The sequence below is a fragment of the Camelus dromedarius genome, chromosome 16 (genome assembly GCF_036321535.1).
Source record: "Camelus dromedarius isolate mCamDro1 chromosome 16, mCamDro1.pat, whole genome shotgun sequence".
In the NCBI taxonomy this organism is placed as follows: domain Eukaryota; kingdom Metazoa; phylum Chordata; class Mammalia; order Artiodactyla; family Camelidae; genus Camelus; species Camelus dromedarius.
The window spans coordinates 28,542,440-28,561,053 of NC_087451.1; the positions used below are offsets into that span (position 1 = coordinate 28,542,440).

Below are 18,614 nucleotides of genomic sequence, written 5' to 3' on the forward strand. Positions count from 1 at the left end.
CCAGGCCACAGGCCCCGTTCGGGGATTCGCTGCTGCCCTTGGCACCCCACGTTCGGGACTCTGATCTTCCACATGTGGGCCCAACCTGACCGCTGGCCAGTCACACCCTGGAGTCCACACGCACGGCAGCACCGATTGTAACACACACCCCGATCTCAGAGCCGTCCGCGTGAGCAGACTGGGCGCCCCGGGACTGGCAGCTGGTATCTTCATGAAAATAGAGAACACGGTGGAAAGTTCAGGAATCAATGAAGAATTGAACAGAAATGATGGAACAGAAAAATACAATGGAATCAAGGACTTGGCAGGCGGCTGAACAGCAGATTAGGCACCATTAACAGAAGGGGATTTGGGAGCTAGAGAACAGTCGGCAGGAAACTGCCAGAGAGACGTGCGGAAAGAAACAACCCAAGCAAAGCAAAACCCACCGAACAGAACGTAAGAAACACACGGGACACGCTGAAGAGGCCCAAGGCCCTCTGACTCCGGAAGAGGAGGGACAGAGGGGCTGGAGGGGAGCCTGAAGGGCAGTCACAGGGGCGAGGAGCCCTGCGAGCGCCCCGTGGGACGATGACAGCCACGGAAGAAGCTGCAAATCAGCTGGGGGTGGAGGGGCGGGCGCCTTCAAAGGACAAACACTGAGACGCACAGCTTCCTGACAGACGGGGCGGGAGCCTGAAGGCAAGGGGAGGTTCTCACGACAACACGTACAGCCTAGTCAGTTAAAAACCTCCATTATGAACTCCTACAGTTCAACAATAAAAACAAGTAACTCCACTGAAAAATGGTGTCCAGGGTGAATAGACAGTTCCCCAAGAGACAGACAGATGTGCTGCCAGCACAGGAAGAGAGGCCCAGCGCCCCCGGCCATCAGGGAAAAGCAGATCGATAATAACGTTTGTGTTTTTAACACAGAAAATAACAAGAGTTGACAAGGATAGGGAGCACCCGGAATCCCCGCACGCTGCCAGTGGGCCTGGAAAACGGCACAGCCACTGTGGAGAAGAATTTGCGAGCTTCTCAAAAAGGTCAACACAGAGTGCCATCAGGTCCAGCAGTCCCACTTCCAGGTGAACACTCAAGAACTGGAAACATGTGCCCACATAAAACCTGCACGCCAGCATTGTACATGACAGCCAGAAGGTGGGAACGACCCAAATACGCGCCAACAGACGGATAAACACGAAGTGGTCCATCCAGCCACGGGGACGTCGCTCACCTACGAAAAGGACTGAGTTACTGAGACAACACGCAAGCTCACGGATGAATCCCAAAAACGCTGTGCTGAGCAAGAGAAGCCAGCCACGGAAGGCTGCACAGTGTATGACTCCATCCATAATCTCATGCTCCGTGAAAATTATCTTAATTCTCTTAGACGTCTCCATTACATATCACACGAACAAGCAACTCCTTGACATTTAAGGGGGAGGGGTGTCCAGAAGCCTTTGTGAAGCCCCGGTTTCACAAATTACCGCTGTGACGTCTGGTTTCCCTATAAAACGCAGCCAAGTGTGACAGAAGCGGCCATTCCCCTCCAGCCCGTTCTCCTTCCCCCTTGACTGGCACCTTCTCACTTGGCTGGAATATAACTTGACAGCTCTCCTCATTTACACGTGGTGAGCATACGGTGGGCGCCCCGCCACCTCCGAATCTCGCACTCCGTTCTCTGCAAGCACCTCCTCGTCCACTTTCTGACTGAGAACCGGCACTTCCTCAGGCACCCTTATTTCCACCCCTCACACGTCCTGCAGAGCCGTTTACTCATGGCTCTGTGTCCCAGGCCTCCAGGTTAACTCGGGAAGCCAGCCCTGCACACGAAATCCGGGAAAGCCAGACATCTGAGCTGCAGTTTTAGTCCTTAAACTGACAGCATTTGGTCCTCATTTGCAATTTGTCACACACAGAGATAACTGTCTTGTTAAAAGGAACAAGAAGATGAGAGATGACATCCTGGGGAGGCTTGTTAAGGACAAAGTTAAGCCTGCATCTGCCTCTAAAAATACGGTACTTCAAGTAGGTCAGTTCACAGAGCAGAGTGGGCACAGGAGCCGGGGCAAGGGATGCCCGTCCCCAGCGGGCCCCCACCGCTCCCGGGAAGCGGGGAGCAGCCCACGGGCGGCCGCAGCCCCTCCCGGCGCACCCGCCCCATCCGCCCTCCTGTCGCACCTACACGTGTAGAAGTTAAGGAGTAACTTCTCGGGGTTAATCACGAGGAAGCAGCAGAGCCAAGTGCAACAAGCCCATGTTCTCCGCCTGGATACCAGGCTGTGACCTCGCCCTCCCCACAGAGAGCCAGAGTCCTGGTCACAGGACAGGCTCCTCGTCCTCCAGACGGGCTGCAAGACAACTTTTCTTCTTCCTCTTTAACGCCTCTGCTGTGTTTCTGAGGAGCCACAGGTCGTGCCTCCGCACGGCCCCGAGTGACAGCAAGGCCCTCCTGCTCCCTTATGAAAAGCAATGGGGGAGGAGTTGGCGGGGGGTTCTGGTTAAGCTGCTTTTCTGAATCTAAACTCCACATCCTGGAGGCTGTTTCCAATGCCGTGGCCTCTGGGGACGGGCAGGACGGGGGTGTGTGGGCGGGGCTGAGGAAGAGACTTCCTGCTGATGAGCATGGATCAGAACTCTCAGTGCACACAGTCCATGGAAAAGCTGTCAGGTGAGCAGTGATTGAAAAGAGGGGTAAAGATGACGTCTGGGAGCGCCGACAAGGCCAAAGCGAAATACAAACAGAATGTCTGTCACAGGCACAAGCCTTAATGCTCCAGGCAGAGAGCAGTTAAGTGACACCGTCAAACACTGCAGTCAGCCCCAAGAGGACCAGAAGACTCGGTCTACACGGCCGTGCAGATGTAACGAGCACCGGATGCAAAGTGCTTCACAGCAGACACTGAATTACGTAAGCTGGGAGCCTCCACCCGCAGTCCCGCCTGTGGCTGAGAGCTTGTTCGCAGTCTGTCACAAAAACACAAACAATGTGGACAGAGCCCAGCCTCGGGACCCAAGGAAGGAAAGGGCTGGGGAAGACAGGAGGAGGGGGACCTGGCCGGCGGGGGACAGAAAGCGGTGACAGTGTGAGGCGGCCCTGGGGGCTCTCAAACCCCCGCTACGGGGCTGTTTCCGCCGGCTGACCTGCGGTGTGTCTGGGGCTCAGGTCATGACGTGACCGCCCCAAGCAGGAGTCACCGCAAGAAACAGTCCACTTTGGTCTACTCCACAGATCTCTCCAGGGCACCTCTCGGGGGAGGACAGTCCTAGGAAGGTGGCCCCAGAGCCCGCTCCCTGGCACCCACCAGTTCAAGGGTCAACCCGAACACCTGGCAGCTTATCAAGCAGGCCCCCTGTCCGGGAGGAGGCGGGAGCCTGATCACAGCCCCCCAGCCCCTGGGAGACCCTGCTGCACAGAAGCACCGGGTCTGCAAATAGCACCTGTTCTGACCTAAACCCAGGGCGAGCCCGAGGAGTCCAAACTCGCCCCCCCTCCCCCCGCGGCAACCTGAGAGGCACGCGGACAGCTCTGTGATCAACACTGAAGGACGGAACGGTTATCACTTAAATTAAAACACAGCGGTTATCCCTGCCCAGGTGACTGGCCAGGTGCTGGAGGCCTGCTTTGGTCAAGACAGACTCCCCTCCCCCAACTCACGCCGCTCGGCGGCGAGCACTGTGAACACACACCACTGTCATCCCGACCGCAGGCCCTGTGACAGACCCGAGGGACAGGATGCACTGAAGGGAGGACTGAGCGTGAGAATCTGCCAAGTGCGATGCACCAGCATCCTGCGTGCAGTGACTAAGAACTGCCCCACGAGGACGCCCCCAGCTTCCTGGAGCCCCCGCAGCTGCCGCGGGCCAGGGCGCCACTGCCGACCCAGGGCAGGGCACAGCAAGGCACGTCCCCCCTCCGTGGACACGCTCTCCGGACAGGCGGGCTCGGTCAGGGGCACTTCAGACGCCTGCCGGCAGTGGAAGTCTTGCCAGATTCCTTCACCTACCTGAGGAAGTGCCAAGCACTCCCACCACATCTGTTTTCAAGCCACCCAGGAGAACCACACTGCAGCCCGAGGAAAGGTGGCGTGGCCTCACTGGTGGTTCGGAAACTCTCGGGGGAAAGAACCAGACAGACAAGACCCTCTGTTTGCCGTCTTCCACCAGCCCCAGCTCCTAAATCACACCTTGTACTAAACTGCCAGAACCCCAATTTGTTAGCAAGTCCTAAAAAGATAAATTCTTCACTGTATACGCTCTGCTTTATAATCTCCTGCTCCATCTCCCAATAAAACTTTCACTTGAGACTTATGATGAAACGAGTGAGGTTTATTTAACCGCAGGATTTTCAGCTGAAACAACAGTTGGCATTTTTCCTTCCATCTCCGGGAGAACACAAATTTATGTACCTACAAGGTAATAAGGCAAGGTCTTAAATTTAATCAGAGGAAATATTTCACCCGCGGCAAACTGATAAATTATTTAGAAAAGGGCTCCATCAGCCTGGCAAGGAAATCGGGCCAGAGAGTGTGGCCGATTCTGAAAAAAATGTCACCGTCATGGTTTCTCTAAACTCCTCTCAACCCCAAGTCACCTCTGTCAGAACGTTTCATCTGGAACAGTCAGAGCTGGAAGTGTGAGATGGGAAGACCAGAAGCCCTCTAGCACCGGGAAGGAAGCCAAGCCTGCAAGGCACGGCTCCTCCGATGCCGACAGGTTTCCGCACCCCGGAACTGGATGGAGGTCGCAGGATTCCCCAGCCCGCCCTTGCCCCCGCCCCTCACCCAGGGACTTGCGGAGGCCTGCGAGGGTTTCCGCAAATGCCAATGAAGATGACCTTCTTTCCCCTGGCCCGACCTACGAGCCTTGCAATAGCGAATACAGAGAAAGCGAAAACCAGACCTGTGGGCATCCACATCAAAGGTCTAGGAATCTAATAACGCCCCCATTGTTCCACTGCAGATGCAATCAACCTCTCCTTATTACTGCGGGAAACTCGAGAGCCCTGTGGAGTGCAATAAAGTGGCGTGTTTCGCTCTGCAATGTTTCAAAGGGCCTGATTTAGTTAGGAACCAGGCGCCCGCGCACAGACCTGAGAGCCGTGCCATCGGGTGCCAGGCCCCCCCGCCGCGGCCCACGTGAAGGTACATGGAGCAGGGAAGCGCGCCATGTGCCCCAGAACACATAGCACGACTGCCCCGTGACGGACACCAGCGGGCCACCCGGGCACCCCACTGCATCCTTCACCTTGGGCTTGTCTCTGAAATGCCCAAGGCCCACTAACGGTTTGCAGCAGCAAAATTCTAAACATTTTTATTGTACTTAAAGATGAATGTAATGGTCTTGGCACTTAGAAAAGCAAGCATCAAATGTTCATTGCAGTGGCCCTGCCTCCTGAGCACAGGCCGGTGGCCCAGCCCAGCCGCATGGATGCGTCTTTCCAGGCCGCGGCTGACGCCCTATTTCAACTCCACTTGGCAAACCAACCCAGATGGACTCCCCCCGCACCGCCACACCGGCACCTTTTCCTGAACATCCTATAATCTGGACGCATTCTCCCTTTGAACCAGCTCTCCTTCAAAACATCATTCTGTGGCTCTGTTCTTGAACTCCCACTGACTTTAACAAACTTCCTCAGACTAATGACCATCCCCCAGGGGACCGCACCGCTCCGCGCGGTTGCTGACACCCGCCCTGGGAAGATAACTACGCAGTCTGATATGTGATTCCACACTGTGGTTTCTGGACCTGCAGTCACTTCCCTGCATGTTAATGTTGCCTGCCCTACAGGTTAATGTCTCTCCAGACACCATGGAAGAAACTTGCTCTCAGGCAGAAATTCGGATTAAAAGTAATAACAGACCCTACTTTAGAAGACTCCGCTTACTGTCAGCTAGCATGAACTCGCTGGCGCCTCCCAAGCTAACCTGCTGGTAGAGCTTGCAGTAAGTCAACTCCCGGCCTCCAAAAGCAACAACAGCAGGATGGCCAAGAACCCTGTAAACCACACCAAACGGAATAAACACGTAATCTCTCAGTACATTAAATACGTATTCTGAAAGACTTATCTGTAATCATTCCTGTGCAATAATTCTTTAAAAGGAAGAAAGCAATTAAAATAGCAGAAGCCCTTCCTACAAAGAACACAGTCGGGAAACCTGAATTCATCTGGTCACGTTCTTTTTCAAACAAGTGTGTCTAGCAAAAAGCAAAAGCACGAAGTCAAACCGAGAAGACGGTCAGAAGCAGCTGAGTCAGAAAGGCATTCTTTGAAACTTCAGTGGCGCTGATTCTCCATCTCCCGGACGCTGGTGGCACCAGGTCTCGTGATGCCACCTGTGTGTGCTGTCCCACATGGACCGTAAGGTCGGTCTGCACCGCTCACTCGCCCCAGGTGCCTGCCTGGCCTCGCCGAGATCCTGGGGCACCTCTGACGTCCTCACGGAAGCTCTTTTCTGCTCATAACACCTGGCGTCTCAACCATTTTCAAATAAACACACCATCTCAGTATCTCTCCAGCCCTCATCCAAGCCGAGGCACGGTCCTCTCAAGAAAAAGGCTACCGCGTTTTCACATAAACCTTCAAGAGTCACCAGTTTGAAGGAGGAAGAAGCAAAGCCTTTAGACCTCGATCAGAATCTCCACTGAGAAACTACTTCAACAGGACGAGAGTCCGGGGCCGCCGACTGGACAGGTCAGAGGTGCGAGGCACAAGGACACGTATAGGGCAGAGGCGGTTCTTGACGCTTGGTCACCCCCCACCATGAGTGGCAGCAGAGACTCCGGAGGGCGCCGTCTCAGGCAGGAGCGCCCGCGCTTCTCCTGGAGCACAAGTGGCCCGTGGAGAAGCCTGGACCGCTCCCGTGGGGCGCTCCCTGCTAGCGGCGCGGCCGGGCCCACGGGCGGCACGCGGGCGAGCGGCCTGCTCCCGCCCTCCCCGGGGCGTCACACCCCGCTTGCAGAGGCGCTCCGTGAACACCCCGGGCGGCTCGCTTCCTATTTGAATTACTAAGCTCTCAGGCGAGTTAATGAGAAAGGCTGAAGGAAATAGGGTGGTGAGTGGTTTACAACGACGGGAGACCTTAAAGGCAGCAGGGCACAGCTATCACGTCGGACGTCACTTTAAAAAAAGCGTGTGAGCTGTAAGCAACAAAAGGCTGCCTAAAAGGAGCCTCGCCTTTCAATCAAAGACGGCGTATAACAGGTGCCATCTTTTGAGCACTGGCTGCTTTTTTCCTCAGCTGTTTGAAGACCGAAGGCGGGAGCAACAGCTCTAAGTAGTTGAAGTTGCAGAAAATTACTGAAAATACATTTCCCATATAAAATGAACCCGCAATTTAAGAGTAACGTGCAAATGCCGTTTCTTTTCTCAGTGTTTTGGGGGAAAGTTTAGGCAAAATAAACAGCAGGCCACCCAGTGAACATCTCTCAACAGGGCGCGCGCCTCCTCACGGGACAGAGGGGCGGCCAGCGGGTCCCCACCGGGAGCGTCCAGTCACGGCCGCACGAGGCGACGACCCGATTCAAGGGCTGCTCAACCCCGAGGCGCCGAGCTCGCGCAGGAGAGAGGGGAGGCTTACCCGCGGCTGCCAGTTCTCGTACTGCTTCTGCAGGTTGGCCCCGATGGTCTCCAGGGCCTTCTGGGGGCCCATGGACAGAGGATCTGCGGAGAAGCGGAGAGAGCGTTCTTTACTCGTGCGCCGCCGCCTCGCTAACCCCCCCGTAACTCACCCAGCACGCGGGCCTGAGGTGCACCTGGGTTCGCCCGCCTCTCCCCGTAATCTGAGTAAAAGTCACCGGCCCCTGGCCGTTTCCCTTTACCCGCATTCGCCATCTCAGCCCCTGGTTTCCATGCCCCTGAGGCTTCACCTCGGGCTCCTGTTCGGGCCCAGCGTGGGCCTCTGTCGGGCCGGGGACCCCGTGCACGAGGGGCCGAGCGCCCACTGACTCCCGGTTCACGTGCTCGCCTCACGAGCGGCCTCGGGGGCAAACAACCCTACCCGGCCACGCCCGAGGCTCACCTGGTCTCGGGGCCTCTTCACGCTCTTTGAAGTCGTGCGGGACCCCAGAGAGCTTTTGTTTATGTGGTTGTATCCATCGGCACTTACTACACTCAAAATTAAGGTGAGAAATTTTAAAAATGTTTCTATGCTTACTCATTTAAAAGCAGCAGCAAACCCATGGCGTGAGAACAGATCTTTTGTGAAAAATGACTTCTTCCCAAAACCGCGTAACGAGAAGGGCAGCGCTGTCTCACGTTTCGGCAGACTCCTTCAGAGCCTGGTTGGGGGGGCGAGGGCGGGCCCCCCTCCGGCCCCTGGGACCCCGGCGAGCCTGCGGGGTCGGGTCGGGGACGCATGAGTGTGTCTCAGACGAGGGGGGGCACCTGCTCAGTCGTGTCCGACCCCCCGGCTCGTCCCCGATACCAAAGCAAAGCTGGACAAGAGGTGGCGGCACAGACCGCCTGCCACGGGGACGTGAAGCCACGGCGCGGCCGCACCACGTTCAGGGCCGCCCGCCCACCCACGCTCTGGACGCGTCCGAGAGCCACAGATGATCCTGTAGCAGCAGCACCGGGCATCTGGAACACAGCGGCTCACTAAGCCACGCAGATCTCCGTCCCATCCCCTGACGTCTCAGATTTTACCACCGGCAACAAATCCTGTCAGCTGTTTCCCTTAAGGTGACTTCTCTCATCTTCCAGAAAGTGTCTGGCAAACACCCCAGGTCTGTCTGTCTGTACCCTGAAAACAGCAGATGGCTCAGCACACAAGGGCAGCCCCCTGACCCCCACGCCCGCGGCAGGGGTGCTCCCGTGGCTCCCCTTCCCCGCCGCTAAACGTGTGTGTTCAGTGGCTGAAACCCAAAGATGCTAGTAAACTCTGCTGCTTTCTCAGACGATCTGGGGGAAGCAGACAGTCTTCACTGGAATGCTCAGCCGAGGCGAAAACCACAACGCGTCGTCTGAGGCCCCGGCCTTCCCTCAGGCTCAGTGCAGCCGGTCAGCAGAGCAGAATAGCCAGTGACGCCTGAACATCATTGCAAACACAGTCCCCACCCTGCGGATCCCTGCAGGGGTCTCAGGAACCCACCGCGGTCCACAGACCACACTTCAATGGCTGTGGGAAGGTGTTTTCAACAGAAATTCTCTAATTCCGCTTAGAAAGCATTTTTCCCTCAAAGGAAAAGGTCAGGCCACTGGACGGGTAGAACACCTAAGTCAGCTTCTACCCAGTTCTCCTAACCGGCACTAATTCTCCACCTGACGTCCTGGACTCCAGATCGCTCCGCTTCCTCAGACGCTGAATTGCTGACCTCTCCGCACTCGCACACCAGCCTTCCCTCCTCGCCAGAGCCTCCCCATGGGCCTCTTTAAACTCGCAGTCGTCATGTGTGCTCGGCTCGAGGCAGAGCACCAGCAGGCTTTCAGCAGAGCAGCAGCAGCCCCTGCCCTCCAGCCACGTCCCAAGCCGCACCCGTCAGAGGGCAGGGCTGGCCTCTCTTCCGCCACCATCCCGCTCCCCCGATCCCTGCTCTCCCAACAGGGCCGCGTCACATCTTCACTAAGGTTCAGTGTTTTACGTTAGTGATGTTTGTGGAAATAGTACTCAGCCTGAGCCAAGTAGCGTCCTGAAGTGACATCTTTCTCGAACTGCTTTCAGTCTCCTGTTTTCCGTGTGGCAGCGCTAGTGCTGCCCCAGCTCCCCCGAGCTTCCCTCTCAGGCACTACCTTCCACACAGAGAAGTGCCTCAGCTCCCCTGCCCTCTCCCCGCCGCACAGCCCCACCCGGCAGAGGACGGGAGCAGAAACGGAATGGCTCCCAGGAAAAGAGCCTCAAGGGACCTGGGGACGATAGCAAAGGGGCTAATCCTGCAGCCACCAGAGCCTCAGAAAGAGAGAAGTGCAGAGCTCAAAACGCAGTTGAAGATACGATGCCTGGTAACTGCCCCAAACTGGTAAGAGACATAAACCAACAGATTCTGAAGCTCCGTGAGCCACAACCAGGACTCGCCCAAGGAAACCCCCGTCCCGGCACATCGCAATGCAGACGCTAACAACGAACGGCAAGGCAAGTCCCCGGAGGAAGCTCAGATCACAAGCACAGGGTCAGGGACGGGAGAAGCACTGCAAGCGGGACAAACAGAGCAACGCCCTCGGCCCCCATGAAGATCACTTCAGTCTGGGACTCGAGTGTGGGAGTGGAAGACAGGTCTTTTTCAGATACGCAGACACGCAATCTGTGTCTCGTGTTCTTCTTGGGGAATAAACCACAGAAGATCCAGGAAACAAGGCAGAGAGACAGAGAGAGAACTCGCAAGATACCCACGTACCCCATCCAGAGACCGCGGGGTCCAACAGGAACTACAGGGGCTCTTAAAAACAGTAAAAAGGAACCGATTATCTGAGCACTGGAAACACCACTGCTAGCACGTGTCAGATGTACGGGAATACATGTAAAAAAATAAAATAGACTCCTCAGTTCACAGAAAATTTAGCAAATAAAAGTAACTGGCAAATTTTTAACTACCGAGGAAAAGTTACGCACACACGTACAGACGAGAAGGGGCTCAGAGCCGCCGGGGAGACAGCTCTTTCTTAACACACCTTTCAGTGCTCTTTGGTTTTTAAGACATGCATGTGTTACTTGGAGGAAAAACAATAGTAAAAGCGAATTATAAAATTAAATAACAGGACTTCGGAGCTGGAAGGGAACTTTACCATGGACACGTCAAAGTCACCAAGGACTTTTCACAGAGACCCCCCCCCCCCGAGAGTCTGAGCCTGAGCTGCAGAGCAGGCCGGGCGGCTGATGCGCGGCTCTGGCGGGGAGGCCTGTGAATATCGGGCTGTCACTAACCTACTGGGGCAAGTATGGCAGACTCGTTTTAACGCGTAACTAAAGGAGCGAGAGGTTAACTTCATCACTCTTTGTCCTGGCAGGAACAGAGTGAAGGTCTCAGAAGACTGAAGATGACCCCGGGCAACTCCACTGTAACCTGAGTCAGACTGGCCAGAGCATGAGCGGGGACCTGAAAGGCAGAAGTAAGGGCCCAAAGCGTGTGAACAGCGCGAAGGGGAGCAGAACACGCCGCTTCCACAGAGAAACCACCAAATAATCGTCACATCGCCGCCACGCCTCGTGCAGGGCGCCCAGGGCAAAGCCAGGGCTGGTCAGAGGGCATCTGAGCCGCCCGCCCACACTTCCTCGGGGCGCCTGGGGCGGCTCTTAGGCACGTCCTCCAGAGACCCACCACAAAGACGGGGAGGAGGGGGAGTTTGTTCAAAGGCCCACAGGCTGCGGGCAGCGGGGGGTGGGGGGGGCATGGGGCGGAAGCCACATCTCCTTGGAAAGCCCAGCACCCCCTCACTCCATCTGCCCCAGGGGTTCCCGGAGGGCCTGTGGAAAGGTGCGGGAGGTGGAGGAGTGGCTGCCATACTGGCATCATCCTGCAGACACCGGAACCCTCATTAGGAGCCCCAGGCTGACGGCAGCCCCTCCCTGCTCCCCGGTCTCAGATCAAAGTACCGGCCGCCCAAGGCGGGAGCGGGGCAGCCACTGACCATTCATCAGGCCGGCACCAGCTAAGGGAGGCTGTCACATCCGATCCCCAGGGAATCCCTACGGCCAATTAGTTTTATGGTTTTCTCCCAAGAATCTGACAGCGAGTGGGAGAGGGAAGGGCAGAGGGGAAAGGATGAGGACCACAACAGGGCACGTGGTACCACATTCACTGAGATAAATAGCTAAATAATGTGAATAAACTGAAATTAAATCCCTGGGTGGGAAGTGTGGACAGTCCTGTCAATCTGACATGGGGTGAAGCGGGCAGAACATAAATTTTAAAAGGCAGGCCAGTCCTAGTGAAACACTTGTCTTCCGGTGCCTTCCTGGGTTTCTGTTTAATGAAGGAAGCGGGTGAGCGAGTGCGTGAGAGGGTTGGCAGGTGGATGGAAGGAAAGGTAGGTGGTAATTGGCATTTGTGTAAAATTTAATCTTCCTGTCTGCAAGACTTCCAGCGTGACCCTCTGTAATTCATGACGCTTGGAAGTTCACACTGACAGGAACTTAGTCCAACCTTTGCTACAACCCAGAAGAGAAAGCTGAAGTTTAAAATGGCCGGACGTGGGGAGGGTGCAGCTCAGCGTGCTCAGCGCGCTCGAGGTCCGGGGTTCAGTCCCCAGTGCCTCCACTAAAAAAAAATAATTTTAGAATACATAAGTAAATCTAATTACAGCCCCCCACCAAAAAACAAAACAGTCGAACAACTTGGCCCAAAGTCACAAGGGCACTGACGGTGCTGGCGCTCTTGCCGACCCAGAAAGTGGAGCCTTTTTTTGTTTTCAACCCACCACATCTTCTTCACACTCACACGTGCCAGCCACCAGGTCTGGCCCGCTTTTCCCTCCACAGAGCCTGCGCTCCACCACCAGGACTGCGGGGGTCAGCACACCGCACCCTCCAGCCAAGGCTGTGCTGGTCCTGCCGAGACCCCTCCTCCTGGCCGTGTCCCTGGACCCACTGCAGAGGGCAGAGGTCGGGGCCCAGCGGGGCCCGGTGACCTGCCTCCTCCCAACCCCTCTGGGGACCCGCACGGTGAATGCTTCTGAGATGCTGCTTCTGTGACACGCCCCCCAAGAGGCCTCCGGTGCCTCCACGTGCTCCCAGTTAGACAGCGCCCCAAACCAGCAGCGCCACCAGGCCCACCGGGACAGGGCAGGACTGGGGACGGGGGGGACGGGAAGCTGACAAGAGACCAGGCGGGCTTCCAGCCCGCCGGTAACATTGTTTCTTGATCTGGGTCTGATCAGTCTGGGGAAGTCAGCAACTACACCCGTGGGTCAGCACACCTGTCCACACGGATGGACGCTGCACCTCGGGACGCACGCGCTCCCTGCTCAAGGGATGTTTGCACTTGTTTCTGTCAGTGGACATCCCCCAAGTATTCGCTCACTGCCTGGCTAGCTGAGCACTGCCTGCCGGACCCAACTTCTCTGCGTGTCTTTCAAAGACTCCCACGTATCAGTTGTGCACCTTGAGCAACTAATTTTTGATTGAGGAAATACTTACTGGCAAAAAGGCCCCTGTGAAGTGGGAAGTGGTTCTGCCTGGCTCCGCGCTGCACTCGCCAGGGCACCACCTACATGCACTCTGTAAGCAGGAGTGCCCGGGGTGGGAGGTATTTCGTCTGGCTGGGCCCGGGGCGGCGCCGGGGGCCCCCTGGGTCCCAGGATGGGAGCCGTCACCCTCCGGGAGCCCTCTCTACAGCCAGCCCGTCCTAACCCCTCAGCCCCACTCCCCACTTACCCACAAAGTAGAAGCCCCACGCTGTCTCTCGCTGTCATATACAAACACCAGGAGCTGGATGGGTTCTCAAAAGAGCCAAGGGGTGGTGGGACCCCCGTCTTACAGGCCTCAATGTCTGCACAGCAGAGGGGGAGGGAGGCTGCAAGCAGTTACAGTCCTCCTTCGGGGGAAATGGAGAAACTGCTGAAAAGACCAGTGTGACCCGGCAGAGAGAACAGGGCTCTCAGCCAGGAGCCCCGAGAGCAAAGGCCCCAGCGGCGGGCACGGGGGAGGGGGGGGCTCCTCCGGGCTCTTCACACCCGCACGGCCTGTGCTGACTGCACAGCCCCAGCCCCCCGGGCGAGCAGCCCTACCCAGCTGAGCCCCCGGGGGCACGCCGGCCCCCGCCCACACCGCCGCGCCTGCCAGGAGGGGCTGCACCCAGCAAACACCCGCTGCCCGGCCGGCTACCAGCCCCGGGTCCGACGGCAGCCGCGGATGCCGCCTGCGAGAGTCTGCAAACCCAGGGGCTCCTCGAAGGTCAGCCCCACTGCTCACCCACTGACCCCGGCTCCCGGTGCCCGCGTGTGGAGGGAACAGGCAGGCGCTCTCCTCTGAGGAACAAAAGAAACAAAGAGAGCCTCCCAAGTGTTTCCCCAGCATCACAGCGCCTGCAAGCACCGGACAAACCCGGGCCGCCCTCCCCTGGCGCGGGGCCGCCAGCACAGGCGGCGGCGCGGCCACACCACATGGCCCTGCGCAGCACTCCGCTCGCCCGCAGGCTTCTCCAGCAGGTCTGGGCAACGTTCTTCAGCAGGATTGTTTTTAGTTTCCTGTTGCAGCATTTAATGCAGGGCATAAAACAAAACAGCCTCTCCCTGCTCTCTGAGTGTCACTTTCCTGAAATAAAATAGCATCTTCTTATCCAGGGACACGCAGGGCGGGCAGGACCAAGCCTGGGCCCCACGTCCGCCCATGTTGCCCGCTGCTTGGCGCCTGGGATCCCCCTTGCCAGCCGGAGCTCGGAACTGGGCCTTGGCTTTGGGGCAGGGAGGGTGGGCTGGCCGTCATCCCAGAGCACACAGTGTGTCTTCTACCTGATTGCTGGGCCACCAAGCTCCCCGTCACCCCAAAACCTACAGGGCCACTACAGCAACACTCGTGCACCACCCGCGGAACCTCTGGGAGGTGCGTGCAGAGCCTCACGTGCAGACACACGGAAGGGCCCGGAACAGAAGACTCCAGCCCCTCCCCCAGCCCCCAGACCGCTCATCCCGGAGATCAGAGCCCTTTCTACCAGCACAGCCTGGCTCATTAGTCTGATATGTGTCTGCGGCCAAAAGCAATCAGCTCCCGGGTGTCAGGAGCCTGGAGCGTGAAGGGGAGGCGAGCAGTGGGAGCCGTGACGCTCCCTCCACGCCCACCCGGCCCCCAGCTCTCACTCAGCTCCCGCCACAGCTGGTGACAATGCCGCCCTGGAACTCCTCTCGTGGTAGCACCCAGCCCTCCTCCCCCTCTGCCCGCTCCCTCAGGGCCATGCTCCGCTCCTCGGCCTCTGCCCCCTGCCCATCCTCAGCAGGCAACCCCCCGCCAATCCCTTCTCCAGCCAGAGACGTCTTCACAGCCATGTGCTGGAGACCGCTCTCCCCTGAGTGTTCCCGAAGGGCCTGACCTCACACAAAATGTCACCCCCTTACCTCCCACCAGCTGGCCCCCGACTCTCCATCTCGGTTACTGGTCTGTCATCCCCGCTGGGCTGGCCAAGCCTGAAACCTAAAGCACCTGCTGAAAATGCTGAAATTCCTTCCTGGACCTGGGCAAGGGGGGTGTCTGCTCCAGGACCAGGGGAAAGGAGGCAGCCCGGAGTGAACTGACCAGTCCCACCAGGGGCTGAGAGCCCGTACGGGGAAGGAAGGAAGGCATGTCCGTGGAGGCATGGCCCCCATGGGCTGCTGGAGCCCAGACAGCAAGGTGGCAGGGAGGACATGCTGGCTCATACCAGAGGATTCGTCAGCTTACAAACCACAATGGGGACAAAGGACACCGAGGCTCTCACTGTCGGGGAGGAGCTACAAAACGGGAAGTCCCTTCTGGGCTGGAGTGGGAGGCACGAGTGTAAGCGCAGGCCTCGCTGCACACAGGTAGTAATGAAACGCAGACGAGTGTGTGTGCACAGAAACACACGTTACGCACACGTGCGTTCCCTGGCTCTGTCCAGTGAGAGAGGTGCCGGGAGCAACCGCACGCTGGACAGCCCCAAAGAGAACACCCAGAGCCAGCCCTCGGCTTCCACACGCCCTACGCCCCCAGAAGGACCTGGGCTCCTCGGGGGCTGCCGATCCCAGGAACGGGGCAGGGACAGCAAGACAGACAGAAGTGAGGATGCCCTCCAGGACGATGGACAAAAGGCGACCCAAGCCGGTGGGAGTGGGTTCCCAACAGCTGAATGGGAAACAGGCCTCATATAAAGAGAGATGACGGTAATTCTGGACTATACTCCACTGATCAGAATATAAAACAGGGATATAAAGCTACAATATGAAATACGAAAAAGGACACCATGAGTTCAGGTGGAATACACTGAAAGTCTGACGAGGAAGGAAGTATTCACACAGTCAAGGCACCTCCTCCCTCGGAACGCTAACCACAAAGGGCGAGGGGGGCCCCCAGGAAGTGCAGGCAGCACCGCAGTCGCGTGGCGAGAGCGGTGCCGCCCGGCAACGCGCCGGCCGACAGCCACCTGCCACGAGGAGGCGGGTCTCCCGTGGCACTCCTGCCCATGGGGCCTTAATCCTGACTGTGATGGCCGCGTTGTTTCAACAGGAGAGAAACCTCCTTTGCAGGGATCGCACACTAAAGGGTTCGGGGGGTGGGGCACTGTTTCAGCAGCTTACTTTCCAATGAATCAGAAAAAAGGTCCTTAGTACTGTACTTGCAACTTTTGAAAATTTTTTCCAAAATATAAATTAGAACACAGGCTGCTAGACCCACTGCAAACCTGCTGAATCGAATCCCTGAGAGTTTCTTCTTCCTGTACCACATTGTTAAAATCGCCATCACGGGGACCCACTTTTCAATAAACACCAAATGGAAAATGTTCAACTTAGAAAAGGCATGTGCCCTTTTGAACTCAAAATCCACCGAAATCATTACAAAGTAGGTTACATTCCTGAATTGCAGAAAATTGTTAAGAACACAATATTAAAAAATCGATTCATTTTCTGGATTTTTCACACCAAGGAAGGAAGGAATTCTTTTCATTCTCATTAACATTGTCCCATAAATACTGACCAAGGAGACGGTGAGAGGTGAGGGAGGGTTCTCTTGGTTTCTGTTCGGCGGGGAGGGCAGGAGGTGAAGGGCCCCCAGGGAATCTAATAACAAACAAGGCCCTGGGCCTGGAAGGTGCAGCTCTGCACTCAGACACCACCACCCACACAGCCCCGCCGGCTCCCGCCTCCCCAGGAGTCCACACTGGGAGCCAGGCTGAGAAGCCCTGTCTTAAAAAACCTAAATGCAAGAGCAGTGAAAGAGGGAGGAAACAGGAAACAACTGATTAAATTCAGCTTTCTCAGGGGATAAATGAAGTGGAAACAGTCAGTGGTGACTAACAAGAAGTCAGTGTCAGGCGGCAGTCACCGGAAGAAGGCGCAGGGCCAGGAGAGCCTCTAAGAAAGCCGGCCTCGGAGGCCGCAGTCTCGTTGGGCGTGGGGCGAGGGCCCGGCTGCGGCCGGCGGCTGTCACCCTAAGGCACCCCCAGCAGCTAGTCGGGTGAGTAAAGGGGGAGAAACAACGTATTCTCCGGTTCCGATTGGAATAATTTATAACTTCCACTATTCAAAGCAAAGAGAATTTCTGCTTTTGCTTAGGATGGCGAAATCAGGGAGAGGGCGTAGAGAGGGCATCGCCCCAACCCTACCAACAAGGGAAGCCTGACAATGAGCAACGGAGGCAAAGGCAGATCCACGCCGCGAGGACTTCATTGGAAATCACACCAAACTTGAGGGAAGAAGTGACACACAATTCAGCACAAACTCTTCCATAAAACAGAGAAGGTGGGGCTAGCTCTCAGCTCATTTAATGAGGCCAGTGCTGTTCTGGGACCACAACCAAACACGCTGCAAGATAAGAAGACTACAGACCAGTATTCCTCGTAAACAGAGACGCAGAACTCTGTCACAGGCACGAGCACCCGAATCCACGGGACAGGTAAAGAAGAAACAACACAAGTGAGGCTTGTGCCAGAAAGTCAAGGTTGGCTCAGCGACCAAAGATCAGTCAATGTAATTTACCACATCAAGAGACTGAAAAAGAACACCAGGTGGTTACCTCCACGGATGCTGAGAAAGCATTTTAGAAGAGTCGACATTGACTCTTGACAGAAGCTCTCAGCCAGCTAAGAATAGAAGTGAACTTCTTACCTCGTAAAAGGCATCTTAAAAAGCTCCGGCTGATGTGGTACGTAGTGGTGAGGGCCAGATGCTTTCTCCCCAAGATTAGGAATGAGAAGGCTTCGAACAGCCCCCGGTCCAGCCGCCACTGCGCCGGGCGCTCCCGAGGACAGCAAGGGCAGCGCCCAGGCCCAGAGCGCATCTCCTCCCGGGAAGAGCCAGGCAAGCCCTCCCCGTGCAGCCAAGGCCTGACGCGAGCGGCCCTCCGTCCTCCCAGCCCAAGTGCTTGGAGCTGCGGCCACGTGCCAGGTGCAGGACACGTTTAAAGAGCAGACGACGCAGCCCAGCACGCGTGGCCTTACTGACCTCCCCGAGGCACTTGCTCCACTACAAGCCACAAGTGGGTGTGCCTAAAATAGCTCCCAGGTTGTCCCACAGCTGCAAAAGGAAAGGAAGTCTTCAGGTTCACACAGACCAGTGGCAGGCCCCCACTGGACGGGGACAGCAGAAAGTGAGCCCCCAGGCCCAGACCCCCACACGGTGGCCCCCAGGGCAGGCCGCAAGGGAGGGACCCACGCTTACCGATCCAGCATTCCAAACGCGCACAGGGGGTGGTCTTCACCACGTCGGGGGGGTCCACGCCGACGTTCAGGCACAAGACTAAGGCGACGCTGACCGTCTTCATCTGGGGGTGGGAGAGAAGAGACACGCACTTCAGTGTGGAACGCACGGGTGCAGCTGCAGGCGTTATAGCGTTCCCAGCCCGGCGAGGCCCTGCCTCCCCAGCCGGACCCTCACGCGCCCGGGATCTGTGCTGCCCCAGCAGCACGTCAGGAGTAACCCCCTTCCCAGGAGATGGGGTCTCAAAGGCAGGTATGGGGGCAGGGGACACATGGCAGGAGAGGCTTTTCTCGGGCTTCCTTGTGAGATGCTTCCAGAAATAGAATTTTTG

General features: G+C 57.0%; 1 protein-coding gene across 4 annotated transcripts in view; it reads right to left on the reverse strand.

Annotated features, from left to right (window-relative positions):
* RPTOR (regulatory associated protein of MTOR complex 1) overlaps positions 1-18,614 on the reverse strand; it is a 235,351-nt gene that overhangs the window by 165,194 nt on the left and 51,543 nt on the right. For 2 of the 4 annotated variants that reach the window (XM_031469283.2, XM_064495402.1), the window contains exons 2-3: positions 18,245-18,347; positions 7,566-7,648 (exon numbers count right to left, since the gene is read on the reverse strand). In XM_031469283.2, the coding sequence (XP_031325143.2) occupies positions 7,566-7,648; positions 18,245-18,347 (186 nt within the window). Of the gene's footprint in view, positions 1-7,565; positions 7,649-8,141; positions 8,280-18,244; positions 18,348-18,614 lie in introns of those variants that run through there. The other 2 variants (XM_064495403.1, XM_064495406.1) reach the window with 2 other exon arrangements.